The following is an 18,994-nucleotide window of genomic DNA, read 5'->3' as shown; positions in this document are numbered from 1 at the left end:
AACACTCTGCAGCACAGGACACAAAGTCCTTAGAAATGGTAATGTGGAAATACACTTACACACACTGGAAAATGTCATAGTTTTCCCCAGAGCACCTTCAGAGAGTCACAGAGTATAAGGAGCCAGCCACACAGCGCCCCTGTAGGCAGTTATCATGATAAAAGCCCGGCGCTGACTAACTTTAATAGGTTAATTAGTACTACCATCACACTCCCCCCGTGTCTATAAGACTGTGGTACCGCAGAGTGATAGCTGGAGATATGTCAGCATCTACCTATGATCTGCAGGGAGAAAATGGCGCTGGTGAGTGCTATATCCGCTCTGAGAGGAAGACCCGCCACTTGTAACTGCACGCGACTTCCTGCACTAATTGTTTATACTGGCCTGAGGTTTCTTTGTGCTAACAGCAAGGATTAGCCCCTGTTAGCTACGTGACCAGTGTAGGGTGTATCGGCGCTGGTACAGGACGCCCCTCAAAGTGCCTACACAGTGTGTTGCTGAGCCTTCCCGGAGCGCAGCCTGTCAGAGCTGCGCTCCCACCCTTGTGCCGACATACCCGCCGGCGCTGTACTCACCACTCTTCTTTCTTCTGGCTCTGTTAGGGGGTGGCGGTCGTGCTGCGGGAGTGAGCGGTCGCCTCATGGGCATGCGATAAGCACCCTCAGGAGCTCAGTATCTTGTCAGCGGAGTAGATAACCATTAACTCTTCAGGTAGTTAGCTCCTACTGCCCCCTTAAGTCCCACGACGCAGGGAGGCTGTTGCTAGCAGTCTTCCTGTACCTAACTAACTCTAGAAAATAGGATTTTAATATACCTACCGGTAAATCCTTTTCTCGTAGTCCGTAGAGGATGCTGGGGTCCATATTAGTACCATGGGGTATAGACGGGTCCACTAGGAGCCATTGGCACTAGGAGCCATTGGCACTTTTAAAGTTTAATAGTGTGGGCTGGCTCCACCCTCTATGTCACTCCTACCAGACTGGGTCTAGAAACTGTGCCCGAGGAGACGTTCCTATTTCGAGAGAAGGATTTTACACAGACAATGGCGAGATTCGCACCAGCTCACACAAACAAGGCAAACCAAGCTAACTAGCTTGAGAACTCAGCAACGGCTGAAAAATATTACTTAACCAAGTAACAAAACAGTACTTAACCAAGAACAAAGCAGTACTGAACTAAGTAACCACAGCAGGATCATGAAGCGCTGGGCGGGCGCCCAGCATCCTCTACGGACTACGAGTAAAGGATTTACCAGTACGTATATTAAAATCCTATTTTCTCTTACACCCTAGAGGATGCTGGGGTCCACATTAGTACCATGGGGATATACCAATGCTCCCAGAACGTGAGGGAGAGCGCGGAGGCTCCTGCAGAACTGATTGGCCTCTGAAGACCTAAAGTTTGGTCAACGTATCGAACTTGTAGAACTTAACAAATGTGTTCGACCCACACCAAGTAGCCGCTCGGCAAAGCTGTAAAGCAGAGATACCCCGGGCAGCCGCCAAGGTAGAACCGACCTTACGAGTAGAGTGGGCCTTAACAGATTTTGAACACCGCAATCCTGCAGTAGAATATGCATGCTGAATAGTAAACCTGATCCAGCAAGAAATCGTCTGCTTAGAAGCAGGACATCCAATTTTCTTGGGATCATACAGGACAAACAGAGTCCGATTTTCTGTGACGCGCAGTCCTCTTCACATAGATCTTCAAAGCCCTCACAACATCCAAGGACTTTGAGGAGTCAGTAGCTACTGGCACCACAATAGGTTGGTTGATATGAAAAGCCGATACAACCTATGGAAGGAACTGTTGACGCGTCCTGAGCTCAGCTCTATCTTCATGGAAGATTAAGTAGGGGCTCTTACAGGACAAAGCCCCCAATTCCGAAACAAGCCGCGCAGAAGCTAAGGCCAACAAAGTGACAGCCTTCCAAGTGAGAAACTTGACCTCAGCCTCCTGTAAAGGCTCAAACCAATCTGATTGCAGGAAATGCAACACCACGTTAAGATCCCTGGGTGCCGTCAGCGCCAAAACGGGAGGCTGGGTGTGCAGAACCCTTTTCAAGAAAGTCTGAATCTCAGGGAGGGCAGCCAATTGTTTCTGGAAGAAAATGGATAAAGCCGAAATCTGGACCTTTATGGATCCCAAACGCAGGCCCATATCCACACCTGCTTGCAGGAAGAGGAGAAACCGTCCAAGCTGAAAATCCACCGTAGGAAACTTCTTGGATTCACACCAAGACACATTTTCTCCAAATGCAATGGTAATGTTTAGACGTTACTTCTTTCCTAGCCTGTATCCGGGTAGGAATAACCTTGCTCAGAAAACCCTTCCGAGCTAATATCTGGCGCTCAACCTCCATGCCGTCAAACGTAGCCGCGGTAAGTGTTGATAAGAGAACGGCCCTCACGAAGATTAATAGGCCTGGGATCTTCCAGCAGCAAGTCCAGAAGATCCGCGTACCAAGCTCTCCTTCGCCAGTCCAGAGCAATGAGAATTGCTTGAACCCTTGTTCTATTTATGAGCTTTAGAACTCTTGGAATGAGTGGAAGTGGAGGGAACACATACACTGACTTGAATACCCACGGTGTTACCAGGGCACCCACCGCCTGTGGGTCTCTTGACCTGGAACAGTACCTCCTAAGCTTCTTGTTGAGACGCGAGGCCATCATGTCTATTTGAGGTACACCCCAAAGACTTGTCACCTCTGCGAACACCTCCGGATGGAGGCCCCACTCTCCCGGATGGAGATCGTGTCTGCTGAGGAAGTCCGCTTCCCAGTTGTCCACTCCTGGAAGGATGATTGCTGACAGCGCTAATGCGTGTTTTTCCGCCCAGAGGAGGATTCTTGTTAAAAAAAGAAGAAGGGTGAACTCTGGCGCAATGGGATTGGTCAGCCCAATCACATCCCTATACCTGCCCACAACACAGGTAACAAATACAATGAAAGAAAAGGGGTGAGGGAATGTGATCAAGGGCGCCCAAAATTTAGGAGGAAAGTTTGGAAATAATATACATCATAAACAATAAACAAGTTTTAGAAACATGGAATAAATGTGATAATGGTGGTTGCAACAATACTTATAGATTCTTCTAGATGTTCTCAATCAGTTGTCCGTCTATGATTTAAATCCTCAGAAAATCCTCAGTTGATATGTGAAAACAAAAATTTAAGAAAAAAAACCAATGTGTAGTATAATCAATGAGAGAATGTCTTAATAAAAAGTGTCCAGAAAATAAGGCCCTGGTGAGTAAGGGGCTTGATAGAAGAAAGGATAGGTTCTCGCCACCAATATTCTCAGGGTTCAAGACGTACCGAAACTCACATAATATAAAGTAGGAATAAACATATAACGGTATCTTTGTTTGATCGAATAATTTTAGGTACAGCGTACCTCACTCACATGTCCAGTAGGTGTTCTCCACATATAAAGGTATCTTTAAAAGTCTTTAAAAATGGTCCAACGAGGTGAGTTTTAAAAGAAAAAGTTTTTATTTGACATAAGTCAAAAAAGAGTAAAATACAGGTAGTTACAATTTGACCTTATTCGTCGGGCAAAAGAATGGGGGTGTCGGGAGATATGATTGAAAAATCTCCAAATAACAGAAGGTAGTCCGGAATCCCCTCTGTAAACGAATACCCCCAAAAAAATACCTTATGATGGTCAAAAAACCTGTTTAAAAGTGTGAATCCACGCTCAGCATGCACCAACGCCGTTTCAACCGTGTCGGTCTTTTTCAAGGTGTATGAGCTGAGTGTGGATGAAAGCTATTTATCCTATTAAACAGGAAATAGTCATTTGGCAATGCATGATGGTAGAAAACATTTTTTTGTCTTTCTAATAATGATAACAGTAAGTGTGGAAATGAGGACAATGCTTATAAGATAACAGCTAATGTGTATATTACAAATATGGAGTACTTATAAAGCTGGACTTTCTAAAAGGAAAAAACGTTAAAGGAAAAAGAAACGCCGGACCGGAAGTTACTTTGGTCCGCATTGCGTTCCAAATGAAACCGGAAGTGGGAACATGCGTTCCACACAACCGGAAGTGCGTTCCACTGAATGTACGCTAAACCGGAAGTGACCATGGTTTGGCGGGATACATGAAGGGAAAGAAGCCAAGCGTTCCACTTGGCAGATAATTGCGTTCCACAATGACGAATGTATGTGTGGATACGTGGGAATGAGATTATGTCCGTTTATATAATAAAACCAAGCAATTTTTGTGGTTAATTAGTGGAAATTCTTATCATACTTTTAGAATAGTTTGACCATTTAAAATACAACATGATTTTAAAACATATAAGGTAGTAAACAACCGGAAATGCGTTCCACTGAATATACGCCAAACCGGAAGTGACTGCGGTTTGGCGTAATACATGCGTTCCACCTGGCGGAAAGTTGCGTTCCACAAAGATGAATTTATGTGGATACGTAGGAATGAAATTTTATCCATTTATGCAATCAAACCATATATTATATATGGTTAATAAATGAGAGAGAATACTATGTTGTTAAGACAAAGTAACAATTTCAAATACAAAATGATTTTAAACATATATACTACTAATATGAATGGGTGGATATAACCATAATTAATGCATAAATGACTGAAAGAATTGAAAATTTTAAAATTAAAAAGGAAAAAATGAGTGAAATATGAAGGAAGGGGTGTTTCACAAAAACCATTTTAGCTCAAAATCAGAATTGAGACCGGCGGGTATCATTGTATCGAGTTTGAAAATCCATTGCATTTCTGCCCTAGCGAGATTCCCGTCTGTATCTCTGTCCTTCCAAGTTGCTTTGACGTGTTGTATGCCAATGAAAGACATAATATGTTTTGTGGATGAATTATGTTTTTTTTAAAAATGATCAGAAAGTGTGTGGGTGGTAACGCCTTTTTTAATGTTTCTCAGATGTTCGGCAAGGCGTGTCATGAGTGATCTCCCTGTTCTTCCTATATAGACTAAGCCGCAGCTGCACTTTATGTAGTATACCACATTAGTTGTGTGGCAAGTAATAAAGTCTTTTATTGTATAGTTGTTATTGTTATGAGTGAATTTGGTGTATTTTGAAGTGGTTGATGGTACGGACCTGCAGACTATGCAGGTCCCACACCGATGAAATCCCTTCGTTCTAATGGGATTGAGGGAGTCGAAAGGCAGGGAACTTTTTACTAATGTATTTTTTAAATTATTACTTCTTCTGTATATGAATTTTGGTTTGTCGGGTATGATGTTCTTCAAAACCGGGTCTCTTAATAATAGATGCCAATGTTTTTTTATGATCTGTTCTTGTTTTCTGGAATCAGAACTGAAACCAGATATAAAGGCCAGATCACTTGCATTGGTCTTGATTTTGCGCTGTGGTTCCAAAATGTCCTTTCTTTGTATCTTTTCTACTTCACATTCTGCCTTTTCCAATAGTTCTTTATTGTAACCTTTATCCAGAAATTTCTTTTTCATTGTATTTTTTTGAGTTTGATAATCATGGTTGTCGCTACAGTTCCTTTTTAAACGAAGGAACTGTCCTTTAGGAATACCTTTCAACCAGTTTGGGTGGTGTTGACTGTTATAGGGGATAAGGCTATTGCAGTCCGTTGGTTTGGAGTACCCTTTGGTATGTATCTTATTGTCTTTAATGAAGATGGTGAGGTCAAGGAAATTGATGTTTTCTTGACTGATGGTGAAAGTCAATTGGATATTTAAGGAGTTCGAATTTAAAGAGGAGCAGAAGGTATCTAGCTCCAAATTCTTGTTACCTCTGACACAGCAGCTCTGCTCTTTGTTCCTCCCTGTCGGTTGATGTAGGCCACCGTCGTTACATTGTCCGACTGTACCTGAATGGCCTTATCTTGCAGAAGATGGGCTGCTTGGAGAAGACTGTTGTACAAGGCTCTTAGTTCCAGAATGTTTATTGGAAGCATGGATTCCAGACTTGACCACCTTCCTTGGAAGGTTTCCCCTTGGGTGACTGCCCCCCAACCCCGGAGACTTGCATCAGTGGTTAGAAGGATCCAGTTTTGAACCCCGAACCGGCGGCCCTCCAGGAGGAGAGGCATTTGCAGCCACCAGAGGAATGAAATCCTTACTTTCGGCGACAGACGTATCCTCTGGTGCATGTGTAGATGAGATCCCGACCACTTGTCCAGGAGATCCAGTTGGAAGCACAAAAAGAAACAGAAAAGGATTGGACTTGGAGTGGTGCACTCAAACAATAAATTGATACATAAAATATAACTTTTATTAGAGTATGTTAAAAAAGACCTGTAGCTGTGAAATATTAAAACCAAAAACATAAATTGGCAAAACAAAGTGTGATATGTGTGATTAAAAACACACACTGTGCTGACTGTGTAGTGCTACACATATATAGTATATTATAGGTACTATGACCCTTAATTCAAATTGTATATATTGTTAGGCTGAGTGCTCAATAGCGCTATGAAGTCACTGTATACTCATATATGGAATGAATCAGTTGTGAATTCTAAGTGGGCTCACTGAAAACACTGTAAAGTGCAATATTCCAATAGAAAGCTCCCCATCTGTTTGGGCACTGTGGAATAACCCTCACTTATGTGCACTCATATACTTGTACAGCTGTAAGCAAGTGTTTCTCCCTTACTAGTGATCTCAATACAATTAGCTGTTCTCAGTCAGTTGCTATTGACGTGATTAAACCAACGTTCTATTATTATTCGTATATAGCCAAATTCACATACATATTGGCTGGTACCGTGGTAAGTCTGTTGATACAGCAGGTAATTACTAAAAAGTGTCGGCTTCACTCTGACATTGAGGTTTTACATAAGCTGGGTTCCCCAATACAGCCTGGGTTTGATTTACTAAATTGTGACCTCATATACACAAGACACCGTATGATACTTATCACTTCTCTCTGACTGTATAATTGTCAGAATGTATAATTATCAGAATACTAGTCAGTGTCACTTTAAGTAATTAATCACAATAATCATTAGTGATGTTATTAATGAGAAACACTATGGTGTCCAATAATACATGTATACTGACAGCTTTCCACAATGCTCACCGCTGCTATAGTGAAATATAAGTCACAGCTGTGAGGCACAGGATTTAATGAGCTGTTTGAATATTGCACTAATGCAGTATACTGTGACGCTCCATCGGCTATTAATAATCATATAGCATTATGTCCTAGCCGGCTATTTTATAATTATCAGCTGTATATCACAGATAATATATACCTATATATCAAGTGGACAGCATTTGACCTAAATAGCACACAGTAATTATTCTATGCTTGTGATATAACAGACAGTGCTATAGAGATGTCTCAGCTGCTACATTAGGCAGTGTATCTTTATCTTGCTACAATGTTGCTAGTACATGCAGCTTGCTGAGTCATATGTAGTTAAATGATCATCTCAGCACAGGAAAGATTGTGAGCTCCGTCAGTGTCATGGAGCCTCACAATAGCCAGCTCTGCTTTAGTATAAATCGCACTCTATTCCTAACAACACAATTAGATTAGCACATTATTATTGTACACAGTAGCACAGTGTGAATCGCCGACGCGCGTTTCACAGTTAAGTTTTTTCAGGGCTAACCAGAATGCCTCCAATAGCGCTGATTTAACAACACAGATGCACCAATTGCGGGGCAGATTCCCGGTCACGTGACTGAGCCATCCAATCGCGTCACGTCTCCTGTTAATGGGATTTTGACTCTGCTCAGTCCGATCACGTAACTCCTATTGACCTATCAGAGAGCCCAAAATACGTGCACCAGGGATAGAGATGATATTGTATCTATGTCTCTGATTCTGGGCTAAGGTTCAAGTCATCTGACTAGTTAAATCCAATGGGATCATGATAATAAGTTCCTGGGAGTAACATTAAAGGGATGCTCAATATATCCAGTATAAGAAGTGAAACAGAGTGTACGTGGTAAGTAAAGTGAATGTGTATTCAAATAGTGATATATAACAGTTGTCATTGACAACCACATCATGTGAAAAAATGAAAAATAATAAACACTTCATACTGTGCAATGTGAAAGATTTAAAGTTAACAGGGTTCCCCGTTTCAGCCGGTGGCGGCATACCTTGATTCCCTCTTGCAACCCTTGATTCAGGTAGAACCTACTTTCCTTCTAGATACGTCCACCTTGTTACGCAAGTTATCTGATTTACCCTTATTACCATCCGATTGCTGGCTAGTAACCATCGATGTGGTTAATTTGTATACTTCCATTCCCCATAGTATGGGGCTACACTCTTTACAGTTGTTCTTGAATAACAAAAGTGACTTCTCTTCGGACAAAATTGGTATCACGCTCCACTTGTTTGAACTTATTTTGAACAACAATTTTTTTCTATATAAGGGCAAATTCTATTTGCAAACCAGTGGCTGTGCCATGGGCAGTTCTATGGCTCCGGCCTATGCCAACATTGTTATGTTTTATGTGGAGCATTTACTATTTTTTTCCGATGAGACAATTTCATCAAAAATGTTGCTGTTCTTACGATATATAGATGATTTGTTGTTGATTTGGTGTGGAGATATTGAGATATTAAGTAATTTGATCAATGAGCATAATAATACCGATCATCCAATCAAATTTACCTATACGTCAAGCAGAGAGATGATACATTTTCTTGATGTTTGTATCTCTGTTAGTAATCAGCAGATCCATACAGGTTGAGTATCCCTTATCCAAAATGTTTGGGTCCAGAGGTATTTTGGATATGGGATTTTTCCGTATTTTGGAATAATTGCATACCATAATGAGATATCATGGTGATGGGACCTAAATCTAAGCACAGAATGCATTTATGTTTCATATACACCTTATACACACAGCCTGAAGGTCATTTTAACCAATATTTTTTATAACTTTATGCATCAAACAAAGTGTGTGTACATTCACACAATTCATTTATGTTTCATATACACCTTATACACACAGCCTGGAGTCATTTAAAACAATATTTTTAATAACTGTGTATTAAACAAAAAGTTTGTGTACATTGAGCCATCAAAAAACAAAGTTTTCACTATCTCACTCTCACTCAAAAAAGTCCGTATTTCGGAATATTCCGTATTTCGGAATATTTGGATACGGGATACTCAACCTGTACTAGTCTTTTTACAAAGCCTACGGATAGGAATATGCTATTAAAAGCACAGAGTTGCCATCCGTTACCCTTGATAAATGGCCTCCCGTATTCTCAGATGCTACGGATTCATCGTATCAATAGTGATAGGAAGATGTCTGAAATCCAGATTGATTTATTGATTAAAAAAAATTTGGATCGTGGTTATAGTAAAGATTCATTAGAGGCTTGTAAAACTAAGGTTTTATCCTTGGTTTTAACTTCTTTAGTTAGAAATGCAACTTCATCTGATACACTGAGCTCTAATAAAAGAAAGAAGTTTGGGTGGGTCAATAAATTTAATTTGGCTTCCCCTACTATTAATAAAACAATTAAACAGTTATGGCCCATTGTACAAAGCGATGCTAAATTAAATCTGGCTAATCTTGATGTAATGTCTTGCTATTCACGAGGACGAAATTTAAAAGACATTCTAGTAAAAACTGACATTTCCTCTTTTGGTAACATTAATCGCCCCTTTTTCGGTAGGACACGTATGGGCTGCTTTAAGTGTACCTGTACTACCTGCCAGTTTCTGCTCACTGGCGATACGTTTCAACACCCCCACTCGGGTAAAACTTACAAAATTCTCCACCACTTTACCTGTAATTCATCATTTGTAGTCTACCACATTGTCTGCCCTTGCGGCTTGAGTTATATTGGTAAAACCGAGAGTAAGTTTAAAGAGCGAATGGGTAACCATAGGAGTGCCATTCGAGCTGCTATTAATTCAGGTTCTAGCGACCAACCGGTCGCTCGTCATTTTGTGGAGTTTCACCATACTTTGTCCAGTTTAAGATACCGGATGATCGATACTGTCCCGCAAAATGCTCGAGGGGGGGACCGTTCCTTGCGTCTTTTGAGATGCGAGGCACGGTGGATTTACAGGTTGAATGTAATTTCCCCTAACGGCTTGAATGAAAGTATCTCCTTTTCTAGCCTACGCTGAAATTATTTAGGCTGCTAGTCATTCTTTGTATCTTTATTAGCAATAGTGTGCTATTGTCGTTTTTTTATGAATATATAATCTGTCATTATTAGATTTGAAAGTGTCTACGTTGTTCACCATATTGCATTCTATTACAGCCTGTTTCCGTTTTCGGGTTGCCATGGTAGCGGTGCACGTAGTAGAATGCGCCTCACGGGTGACGTCAGTGTGTGTGCGGCGACGGGGCAGGTGATCAGTCCCAGCCCGTGAACCGCTACTTTCTTGTTTGGTGGGCACTACAAAGGTATGTGTTTTAGTTCATGTTGTAATCCTGATGACAATATTTTCAGATATTGAAACGTTGATTAACACAGTCTCCGCCTGTCATTTCTGCTGCTGAATTTGCCTGAGTGCCGCACCTGCGCTCGTAGTATACTTCCCATTTGTGAGGGCACCGGCTCAAGTTTTCCATTATGCTGGGAGTGCCGGACCTTGGAATTTCTCTCACTATATATATATATATATATATATATATATGTATCATATACACACACACAGTATAATTATCTTCAGGGGCGCCTATTATAAATGCAAACTTTGTTGGTAACCGATTGACCTCAATACAAATGGTATCTACAAACAACCGCAGACCATTCAAAAAAATTATTTAATACATGATTTTACAACATTAAAAATACTTTTTCATTAAAAATAGTTTTAAATGTCTCTTTCCGATTTTCTTTTTTATACGGGTTTGTGTGTCTGTATATCGTACCGTCCTTCTTAAACTCGGTTTATAGAAAATTTATGTCAGAATATGTGCAGTTGATGTACCTCTTATTTGGTATCCTGTGTGATACCTTGTGCGTTATTTTGAAATGTTCTGCAACGTCATTTCCTTTTTGTCTGTATTGGTTTATGCGATATTTTTCAAATTAAAATATTTCTTTATTAAAGAAAAAAAACTTTTAAAAAATATTAAAACTTTACTTTAAAACCTTGTATTACATTTTTTGAATGGTCTGCGGTTGTATGAAGATACCATTTGTATTGAAGTCAATCGGTCACCAACAAAATTTGCATTTATAATAGGCGCCCCTGAAGATAATTATACTATATTTCTACTATCATAGGGTCCCTGTCTGGCAGAGGACCATCTTCAGGAATTTAGCAGCCGAATTTAATTCAATTTATTATCCCTTAAAAAGATTTGTACTAAGAAGTACAAGCGCAGTACCGGTAACACACACACACACACACACACATACATACATATTTAAAAAAATTATTATAATTGTTGCAGCCATATACATTTTCTTGTTGTAATTGTAGTTTCTAAATCTTGGTACACTTTGCCCTTCCTGATCTTGATTAACACTATTATTGAGTAGTCATTAATACTGGATATGTGTTGTAAAGGGGCATTCTGCAGAGTTAATGTTTATTTTGTTTTGAATTGTTAAGTTTTGTACAAACTTTAAAACTTAATAGAAACTATTGAATAGAAAAAATAAGAATTTACTTACCGATAATTCTATTTCTCGTAGTCCGTAGTGGATGCTGGGGACTCCGTCAGGACCATGGGGAATAGCGGCTCCGCAGGAGACAGGGCACAAAAGTAAAAGCTTTAGGATCAGGTGGTGTGCACTGGCTCCTCCCCCTATGACCCTCCTCCAAGCCTCAGTTAGGATACTGTGCCCGGACGAGCGTACACAATAAGGAAGGATTTTGAATCCCGGGTAAGACTCATACCAGCCACACCAATCACACTGTACAACCTGTGATCTGAACCCAGTTAACAGCATGATAACAGCGGAGCCTCTGCAAAGATGGCTCACAACAATAATAACCCGATTTTTGTAACAATAACTATGTACAAGTATTGCAGACAATCCGCACTTGGGATGGGCGCCCAGCATCCACTACGGACTACGAGAAATAGAATTATCGGTAAGTAAATTCTTATTTTCTCTGACGTCCTAAGTGGATGCTGGGGACTCCGTCAGGACCATGGGGATTATACCAAAGCTCCCAAACGGGCGGGAGAGTGCGGATGACTCTGCAGCACCGAATGAGAGAACTCCAGGTCCTCCTCAGCCAGGGTGTGCCCCTGACCAAGTAGCAGCTCGGCAAAGTTGTAAAGCCGTGACCCCTCGGGCAGCCGCCCAAGATGAGCCCACCTTCCTTGTGGAATGGGCATTTACATATTTTGGCTGTGGCAGGCATGCCACAGAATGTGCAAGCTGAATTGTACTACACATCCAACTAGCAATCGTCTGCTTAGAAGCAAGAGCACCCAGTTTTTTGGGTGCCTACAGGATAACAGCAAGTCAGTTTTCCTGACTCCAGCCGTCCTGGAACCTATATTTTCAGGGCCCTGACAACATCCAGCAACTTGGAGTCCTCCAAGTCCCTAGTAGCCGCAGGTACCACAATAAGCTGGTGCAGGTGAAACGCTGACACCACCTTAGGGAGAAACTGGGGACGAGTCCGCAGCTCTGCCCTGTCCGAATGGACAATCAGATATGGGCTTTGTGAGACAAAGCCGCCAATTCTGACACTCGCCTGGCCGAGGCCAGGGCCAACAGCATGGTCACTTTCCATGTGAGATATTTCAAATCCACAGATTTGAGCGGTTTAAACCAATGTGATTTGAGGAATCCCAGAACTACGTTGAGATCCCACAGTGCCACTGGAGGCACAAAAGGGGGTTGTATATGCAGTACTCCCTTGACAAACTTCTGGACTTCAGGAACTGAAGCCAATTCTTTCTGGAAGAAAATTGACAGGGCCGAAATTTGAACCCTAATGGACCCCAATTTGAGGCCCATAGACACTCCTGTTTGCAGGAAATGCAGGAATCGACCGAGTTGAAATTTCTTCGTGGGGCTTTCCTGGCCTCACACCACGCAACATATTTTCGCCACATGTGGTGATAATGTTGTGCGGTCACCTCCTTCCTGGCTTTGACCAGGGTAGGAATGACCTCTTCCGGAATGCCTTTTTCCCTTAGGATCCGGCGTTCCACCGCCATGCCGTCAAACGCAGCCGCGGTAAGTCTTGGAACAGACATGGTACTTGCTGAAGCAAGTCCCTTCTTAGCGGCAGAGGCCATGAGTCCTCCTCTGTGAGCATTTCTTGAAGTTCCGGGTACCAAGCCCTTCTTGGCCAATCCGGAGCCACGAGTATAGTTCTTACTCCTCTACGTCTTATAATTCTCAGTACCTTGGGTATGAGAAGCAGAGGAGGGAACACATACACCGACTGGTACACCCACGGTGTTACCAGAACGTCCACAGCTATTGCCTGAGGGTCTCTTGACCTGGCGCAATACCTGTCCAGTTTTTTGTTCAGACGGGACGCCATCATGTCCACCTTTGGTCTTTCCCAACGGTTCACAATCATGTGGAAGACTTCCCGATGAAGTCCCCACTCTCCCGGGTGGAGGTCGTGCCTGCTGAGGAAGTCTGCTTCCCAGTTGTCCACTCCCGGAATGAACACTGCTGACAGTGTTATCACATGATTTTCCGCCCAGCGAAGAATCCTTGCAGTTTCTGCCATTGCCCTCCTGCTTCTTGTGCCGCCCTGTCTGTTTACGTGGGCGACTGCCGTGATGTTGTCCCACTGGATCAATACCGGCTGACCTTGAAGCAGAGGTCTTGCTAAGCTTAGAGCATTGTAAATTGCCCTTAGCTCCAGTATATTTATGTGGAGAGAAGTCTCCAGACTATATCACACTCCCTGGAAATTTTTTCCCTGTGTGACTGCTCCCCAGCCTCTCAGGCTGGCATCCGTGGTCACCAGGACCCAGTCCTGAATGCCGAATCTGCGGCCCTTTAATAGATGAGCACTCTGCAGCCACCGCAGAAGAAACACCCTTGTCCTTGGAGACAGGGTTATCCGCTGATGCATCTGAAGATGCGATCCGGACCATTTTCCAGCAGATCCCACTGAAAAGTTCTTGCGTGAAATCTGCTGAATGGAATCGCTTCGTAAGAAGCCACCATTTTTCCCAGGACCCTTGTGCAATGATGCACTGACACTTTTCCTGGTTTTAGGAGGTTCCTGACTAGCTCGGATAACTCCCTGGCTTTCTTCTCCGGGAGAAACACCCTTTTCTGGACTGTGTCCAGAATCATCCCTAGGAACAGCAGACGTGTCGTCGGAAACAGCTGCGATTTTGGAATATTTAGAATCCACCCGTGCTGTCGTAGAACTACTTGAGATAGTGCTACTCCGACCTCCAACTGTTCTCTGGACCTTGCCCTTATCAGGAGATCGTCCATTTTCTTTGAAGAAGAATCATCATTTCGGTCATTACCTTGGTAAAGACCCGGGGTGCCGTGGACAATCCAAACGGCAGCGTCTGAAACGGATAGTGACAGTTCTGTACCACGAACCTGAGGTACCCTTGGTGAGAAGGGCAAATTGGGACATGGAGGTAAGCATCCCTGATGTCCAGGGACACCATATAGTCCCCTTCTTCCTGGTTCGCTATCACTGCTCTGAGTGACTCCATCTTGATTTGAACCTTTGTATGTAAGTGTTCAAATATTTCAGATTTAGAATAGGTCTCACCGAGCCGTCTGGCTTCAGTACCACAATATAGTGTGGAATAATACCCCTTTCCTTGTTGTAGGAGGGGTACTTTGATTATCACCTGCTGGGAATACAGCTTGTGAATTGTTTCCAATACTGCCTCCCTGTCGGAGGGAGACGTTGGTAAAGCAGACTTCAGGAACCTGCGAGGGGGAGACGTCTCGAATTTCCAATCTGTACCCCTGGGATACTACTTGTAGGCTCCAGGGGTCCACTTGCGAGTGAGCCCACTGCGTGCTGAAACTCTTGAGACGACCCCCCACCGCACCTGAGTCCGCTTGTACGGCCCCAGCGTCATGCTGAGGACTTGGTAGAAGCGGTGGAGGGCTTCTGTTCCTGGGAATGGGCTGCCTGCTGCAGTCTTCTTCCCTTTCCTCTATCCCTGGGCAGATATGACTGGCCTTTTGCCCGCTTGCCCTTATGGGGACGAAAGGACTGAGGCTGAAAAGACGGTGTCTTTTTCTGCTGAGATGTGACTTGGGGTAAAAAAAAATGGATTTTCCAGCTGTTGCCGTGGCCACCAGGTCCGATGGACCGACCCCAAATAACTCCTCCCCTTTATACGGCAATACTTCCATGTGCCGTTTGGAATCTGCATCACCTGACCACTGTCGTGTCCATAAACATCTTCTGGCAGATATGGACATCGCACTTACTCTTGATGCCAGAGTGCAAATATCCCTCTGTGCATCTCGCATATATAGAAATGCATCCTTTAAATGCTCTATAGTCAATAAAATACTGTCCCTGTCAAGGGTATCAATATTTTCAGTCAGGGAATCCGACCAAGCCACCCCAGCGCTGCACATCCAGGCTGAGGCGATCGCTGGTCGCAGTATAACACCAATATGTGTGTATATACTTTTTAGGATATTTTCCAGCCTCCTATCAGCTGGCTCCTTGAGGGCGGCCGTATCTGGAGACGGTAACGCCACTTGTGATAAGCGTGTGAGCGCCTTCATTTAATTTATCTGATTCAGGAAAAACTACAGGTAGTTTTTTCACACCCCACATAATACCCTTTTTTGTGGTACTTGTAGTATCAGAAATATGTAACACCTCCTTCATTGCCCTTAACATGTAACGTGTGGCCCTAAAGGAAAATACGTTTGTTTCTTCACCGTCGACACTGGAGTCAGTGTCCGTGTCTGTGTCGACCGACTGAGGTAAATGGGTGTTTTAAAGCCCCTGGCGGTGTTTGAGACGCCTGAACAGGTACTAATTTGTTTGCCGGCCGTCTCATGTCGTCAACCGACTTTGCAGCGTGTTGACATTATCACGTAATTCCCTAAATAAGCCATCCATTCCGGTGTCGACTCCCTAGAGAGTGACATCACCATTACAGGCAATTGCTCCGCCTCCTCACCAACATCGTCCTCATACATGTCGACACACACGTACCGACACACAGCACACACACAGGGAATGCTCTGATAGAGGACAGGACCCCACTAGCCCTTTGGGGAGACAGAGGGAGAGTTTGCCAGCACACACCAAAACGCTATAATTATACAGGGACAACCTTATATAAGTGTTTTCCCTTATAGCATCTTAATATATAATCATATCGCCAAATAAGTGCCCCCCCCTCTCTGTTTTAACCCTGTTTCTGTAGTGCAGTGCAGTGGAGAGCCTGGGAGCCTTCCCTCCAGCAGTTCTGTGAGGGAAAATGGCGCTGTGTGCTGAGGAGAATAGGCCCCGCCCCCTTTTCGGCGGGCTTCTTCTCCCGTTTTTCTGACAACCTGGCAGGGGTTAAATACATCCATATAGCCCCAGAGGCTATATGTGATGTATTTTTAGCCAGTATAGGTACTTTCATTGCTGCCCAGGGCGCCCCCCCCAGCGCCCTGCACCCTCAGTGACCGTTGGTGTGAAGTGTGCTGAGAGCAATGGCGCACAGCTGCAGTGCTGTGCGCTACCTCATGAAGACTGAGAAGTCTTCAGCCGCCGATTTCTGGACCTCTTCTCTCTTCAGCATCTGCAAGGGGGTCGGCGGCGCGGCTCCGGTGACCCATCCAGGCTGTACCTGTGATCGTCCCTCTGGAGCTAGTGTCCAGTAGCCTAAGAAGCCAATCCATCCTGCACGCAGGTGAGTTCACTTCTTCTCCCCTAAGTCCCTCGTTGCAGTGAGCCTGTTGCCAGCAGAACTCACTGAAAATAAAAAACCTAATAAAACTTTTACTCTAAGCAGCTCTTTAGGAGAGCCACCTAGATTGCACCCTTCTCGGCCGGGCACAAAAACCTAACTGAGGCTTGGAGGAGGGTCATAGGGGGAGGAGCCAGTGCACACCACCTGATCCTAAAGCTTTTACTTTTGTGCCCTGTCTCCTGCGGAGCCGCTATTCCCCATGGTCCTGACGGAGTCCCCAGCATCCACTAGGACGTCAGAGAAATGTATTTAAGATGCCAGACTATCCTTTTACAGTAATAAAAATAATTGGGTACAAATTATGGCAATAGACTTGTGTAATGTTGTCGTTTTGGTTTGAAGAATGCTACAGTGTTAAAATATTCAATCTGTTCTTGAACTCATCAGCGCATATACAACACATTTTAACTGAGTTTATGCAATATTTCACCTGCTGAACTGCCAGCGTACTGTCCATCTCTTCAAAAGATTCATCAGGCCAGTTGTAAAAATCCTGAAAACAAAAAAAAATACATTATAAAAATTTAGAAATATATGCAGCAGATTAATTAAGGTTTATTTTCAGGATTTAAATATTTAGTGGCACATAGCATTCAAGGCCTATTAAGAAAGATGCTTTATAAAATTGGTAAGGATGAGTTATAAAATGAAACTTAGTTCAGATGCATTTTCAACATGTTTTCTATGCACTTGCCAATATTCAAATGATTGTAGTCAGGGCCAGATTAAGGCCAGTTAATGGGAAACGGGCCCTTAGATTTCACAAACCTACAGATATACAGTATTATATATGGTATCCGTACTATAGGTCGACATTGAAAAAGTTCAACAGTCAAATAGGTCGAGCACTAATGGTCCACAAAAATGACATGGTCAAAAGGTCTACATGGTCATTAGTGCGACAGTGCTTATGGTTGACAGGTACAAAAGGTCGACATGACAGATATATTTCTCATGGAAAAAAAGTATTACTATAAATAACACGACTAGTCCACAATTTCAAGTTTTTGGGGGTATTTTGCATTTTTTCATGTGGACTACGATTGGGAATAGCAACCTGGCAACAGCATGGCAAGGGGATGCTGTACACTAACTGTGGTTCCTTGTGCTCTTATAGTGAAAAAAGCACCCAAAAAAAAACCCAAAAGCCCCCCCAAAAAAACGAGGATTTATGGTAAGAATTTACAGTTGCTAAATCTTTCTGCGAGGTACACTGGGCTCCACAAGGATTAACAATGGGGTGTAGAGTGGGATCTCGATCCGAGGCACCAACAGGCTCTAAGCTTTGACTGTTCCCAAGATGCACAGCGCTGCCTCCTCTATAACCCCGCCTCTGTGCACAGGAGCTCAGTTTCGTTAACCAGTCCAATGCAGTAGCAGGTACCAGAGATGACAATCGTGAGTAGCCACATACACCACACACTCGCCACAGGAGAGGGTGTCAGCAGCTAATGCCATAACAACCCAAAGAAGCCAAGTGCGTCAGGGTGAGCAACTTGTGGAGCCCAGTGTACCTCGCAGAAAGATTTAACAACGGTAAGTTCTTACCATAAAATAAGAATTTACTCACCGGTAATTCTATTTCTCGTAGTCCGTAGTGGATGCTGGGAACTCCGTAAGGACCATGGGGAATAGCGGGCTCCGAAGGAGGCTGGGCACTCTAGAAAGATCTTAGACTACCTGGTGTGCACTGGCTCCTCCCACTATGACCCTCCTCCAAGCCTCAGTTAGGTACTGTGCCCGGACGAGCGTACACAATAAGGAAGGATATTGAATCCCGGGTAAGACTCATACCAGCCACACCAATCACACCGTACAACTCGTGATATGAAACACAGTTAACAGTATGAAACAATAGAGCCTCTCAACAGATGGCTCAACAATAACCCGATTTAGTTAACAATAACTATGTACAAGTAATGCAGATAAACCGCACTTGGGATGGGCGCCCAGCATCCACTACGGACTACGAGAAATAGAATTACCGGTGAGTAAATTCTTATTTTCTCTAACGTCCTAGTGGATGCTGGGAACTCCGTAAGGACCATGGGGATTATACCAAAGCTCACAAACGGGCGGGAGAGTGCGGATGACTCTGCAGCACCGAATGAGAGAACTCCAGGTCCTCCTCAGCCAGGGTATCAAATTTGTAGAATTTTGCAAACGTGTTTGCCCC

The 18,994-nt window shown here is 43.4% G+C and overlaps 1 protein-coding gene across 3 annotated transcripts in view; it reads right to left on the bottom strand.

The window, feature by feature from the left end:
- MOB4 (MOB family member 4, phocein) overlaps positions 1 to 18,994 on the bottom strand; it is a 307,243-nt gene that overhangs the window by 242,005 nt on the left and 46,244 nt on the right. For all 3 annotated transcript variants that reach the window (XM_063934094.1, XM_063934095.1, XM_063934096.1), the window contains exon 2: positions 17,249 to 17,311. In XM_063934094.1, coding sequence (XP_063790164.1) covers positions 17,249 to 17,311 — 63 coding nt within the window. The remainder of the gene's footprint in view (positions 1 to 17,248; positions 17,312 to 18,994) is intronic.

This window comes from Pseudophryne corroboree, chromosome 7, assembly GCF_028390025.1.
Source record: "Pseudophryne corroboree isolate aPseCor3 chromosome 7, aPseCor3.hap2, whole genome shotgun sequence".
Taxonomy (NCBI): domain Eukaryota; kingdom Metazoa; phylum Chordata; class Amphibia; order Anura; family Myobatrachidae; genus Pseudophryne; species Pseudophryne corroboree.
Note: the sequence above shows the minus strand (reverse complement) of the source record. Positions and strands in the feature narration are given on the sequence as shown.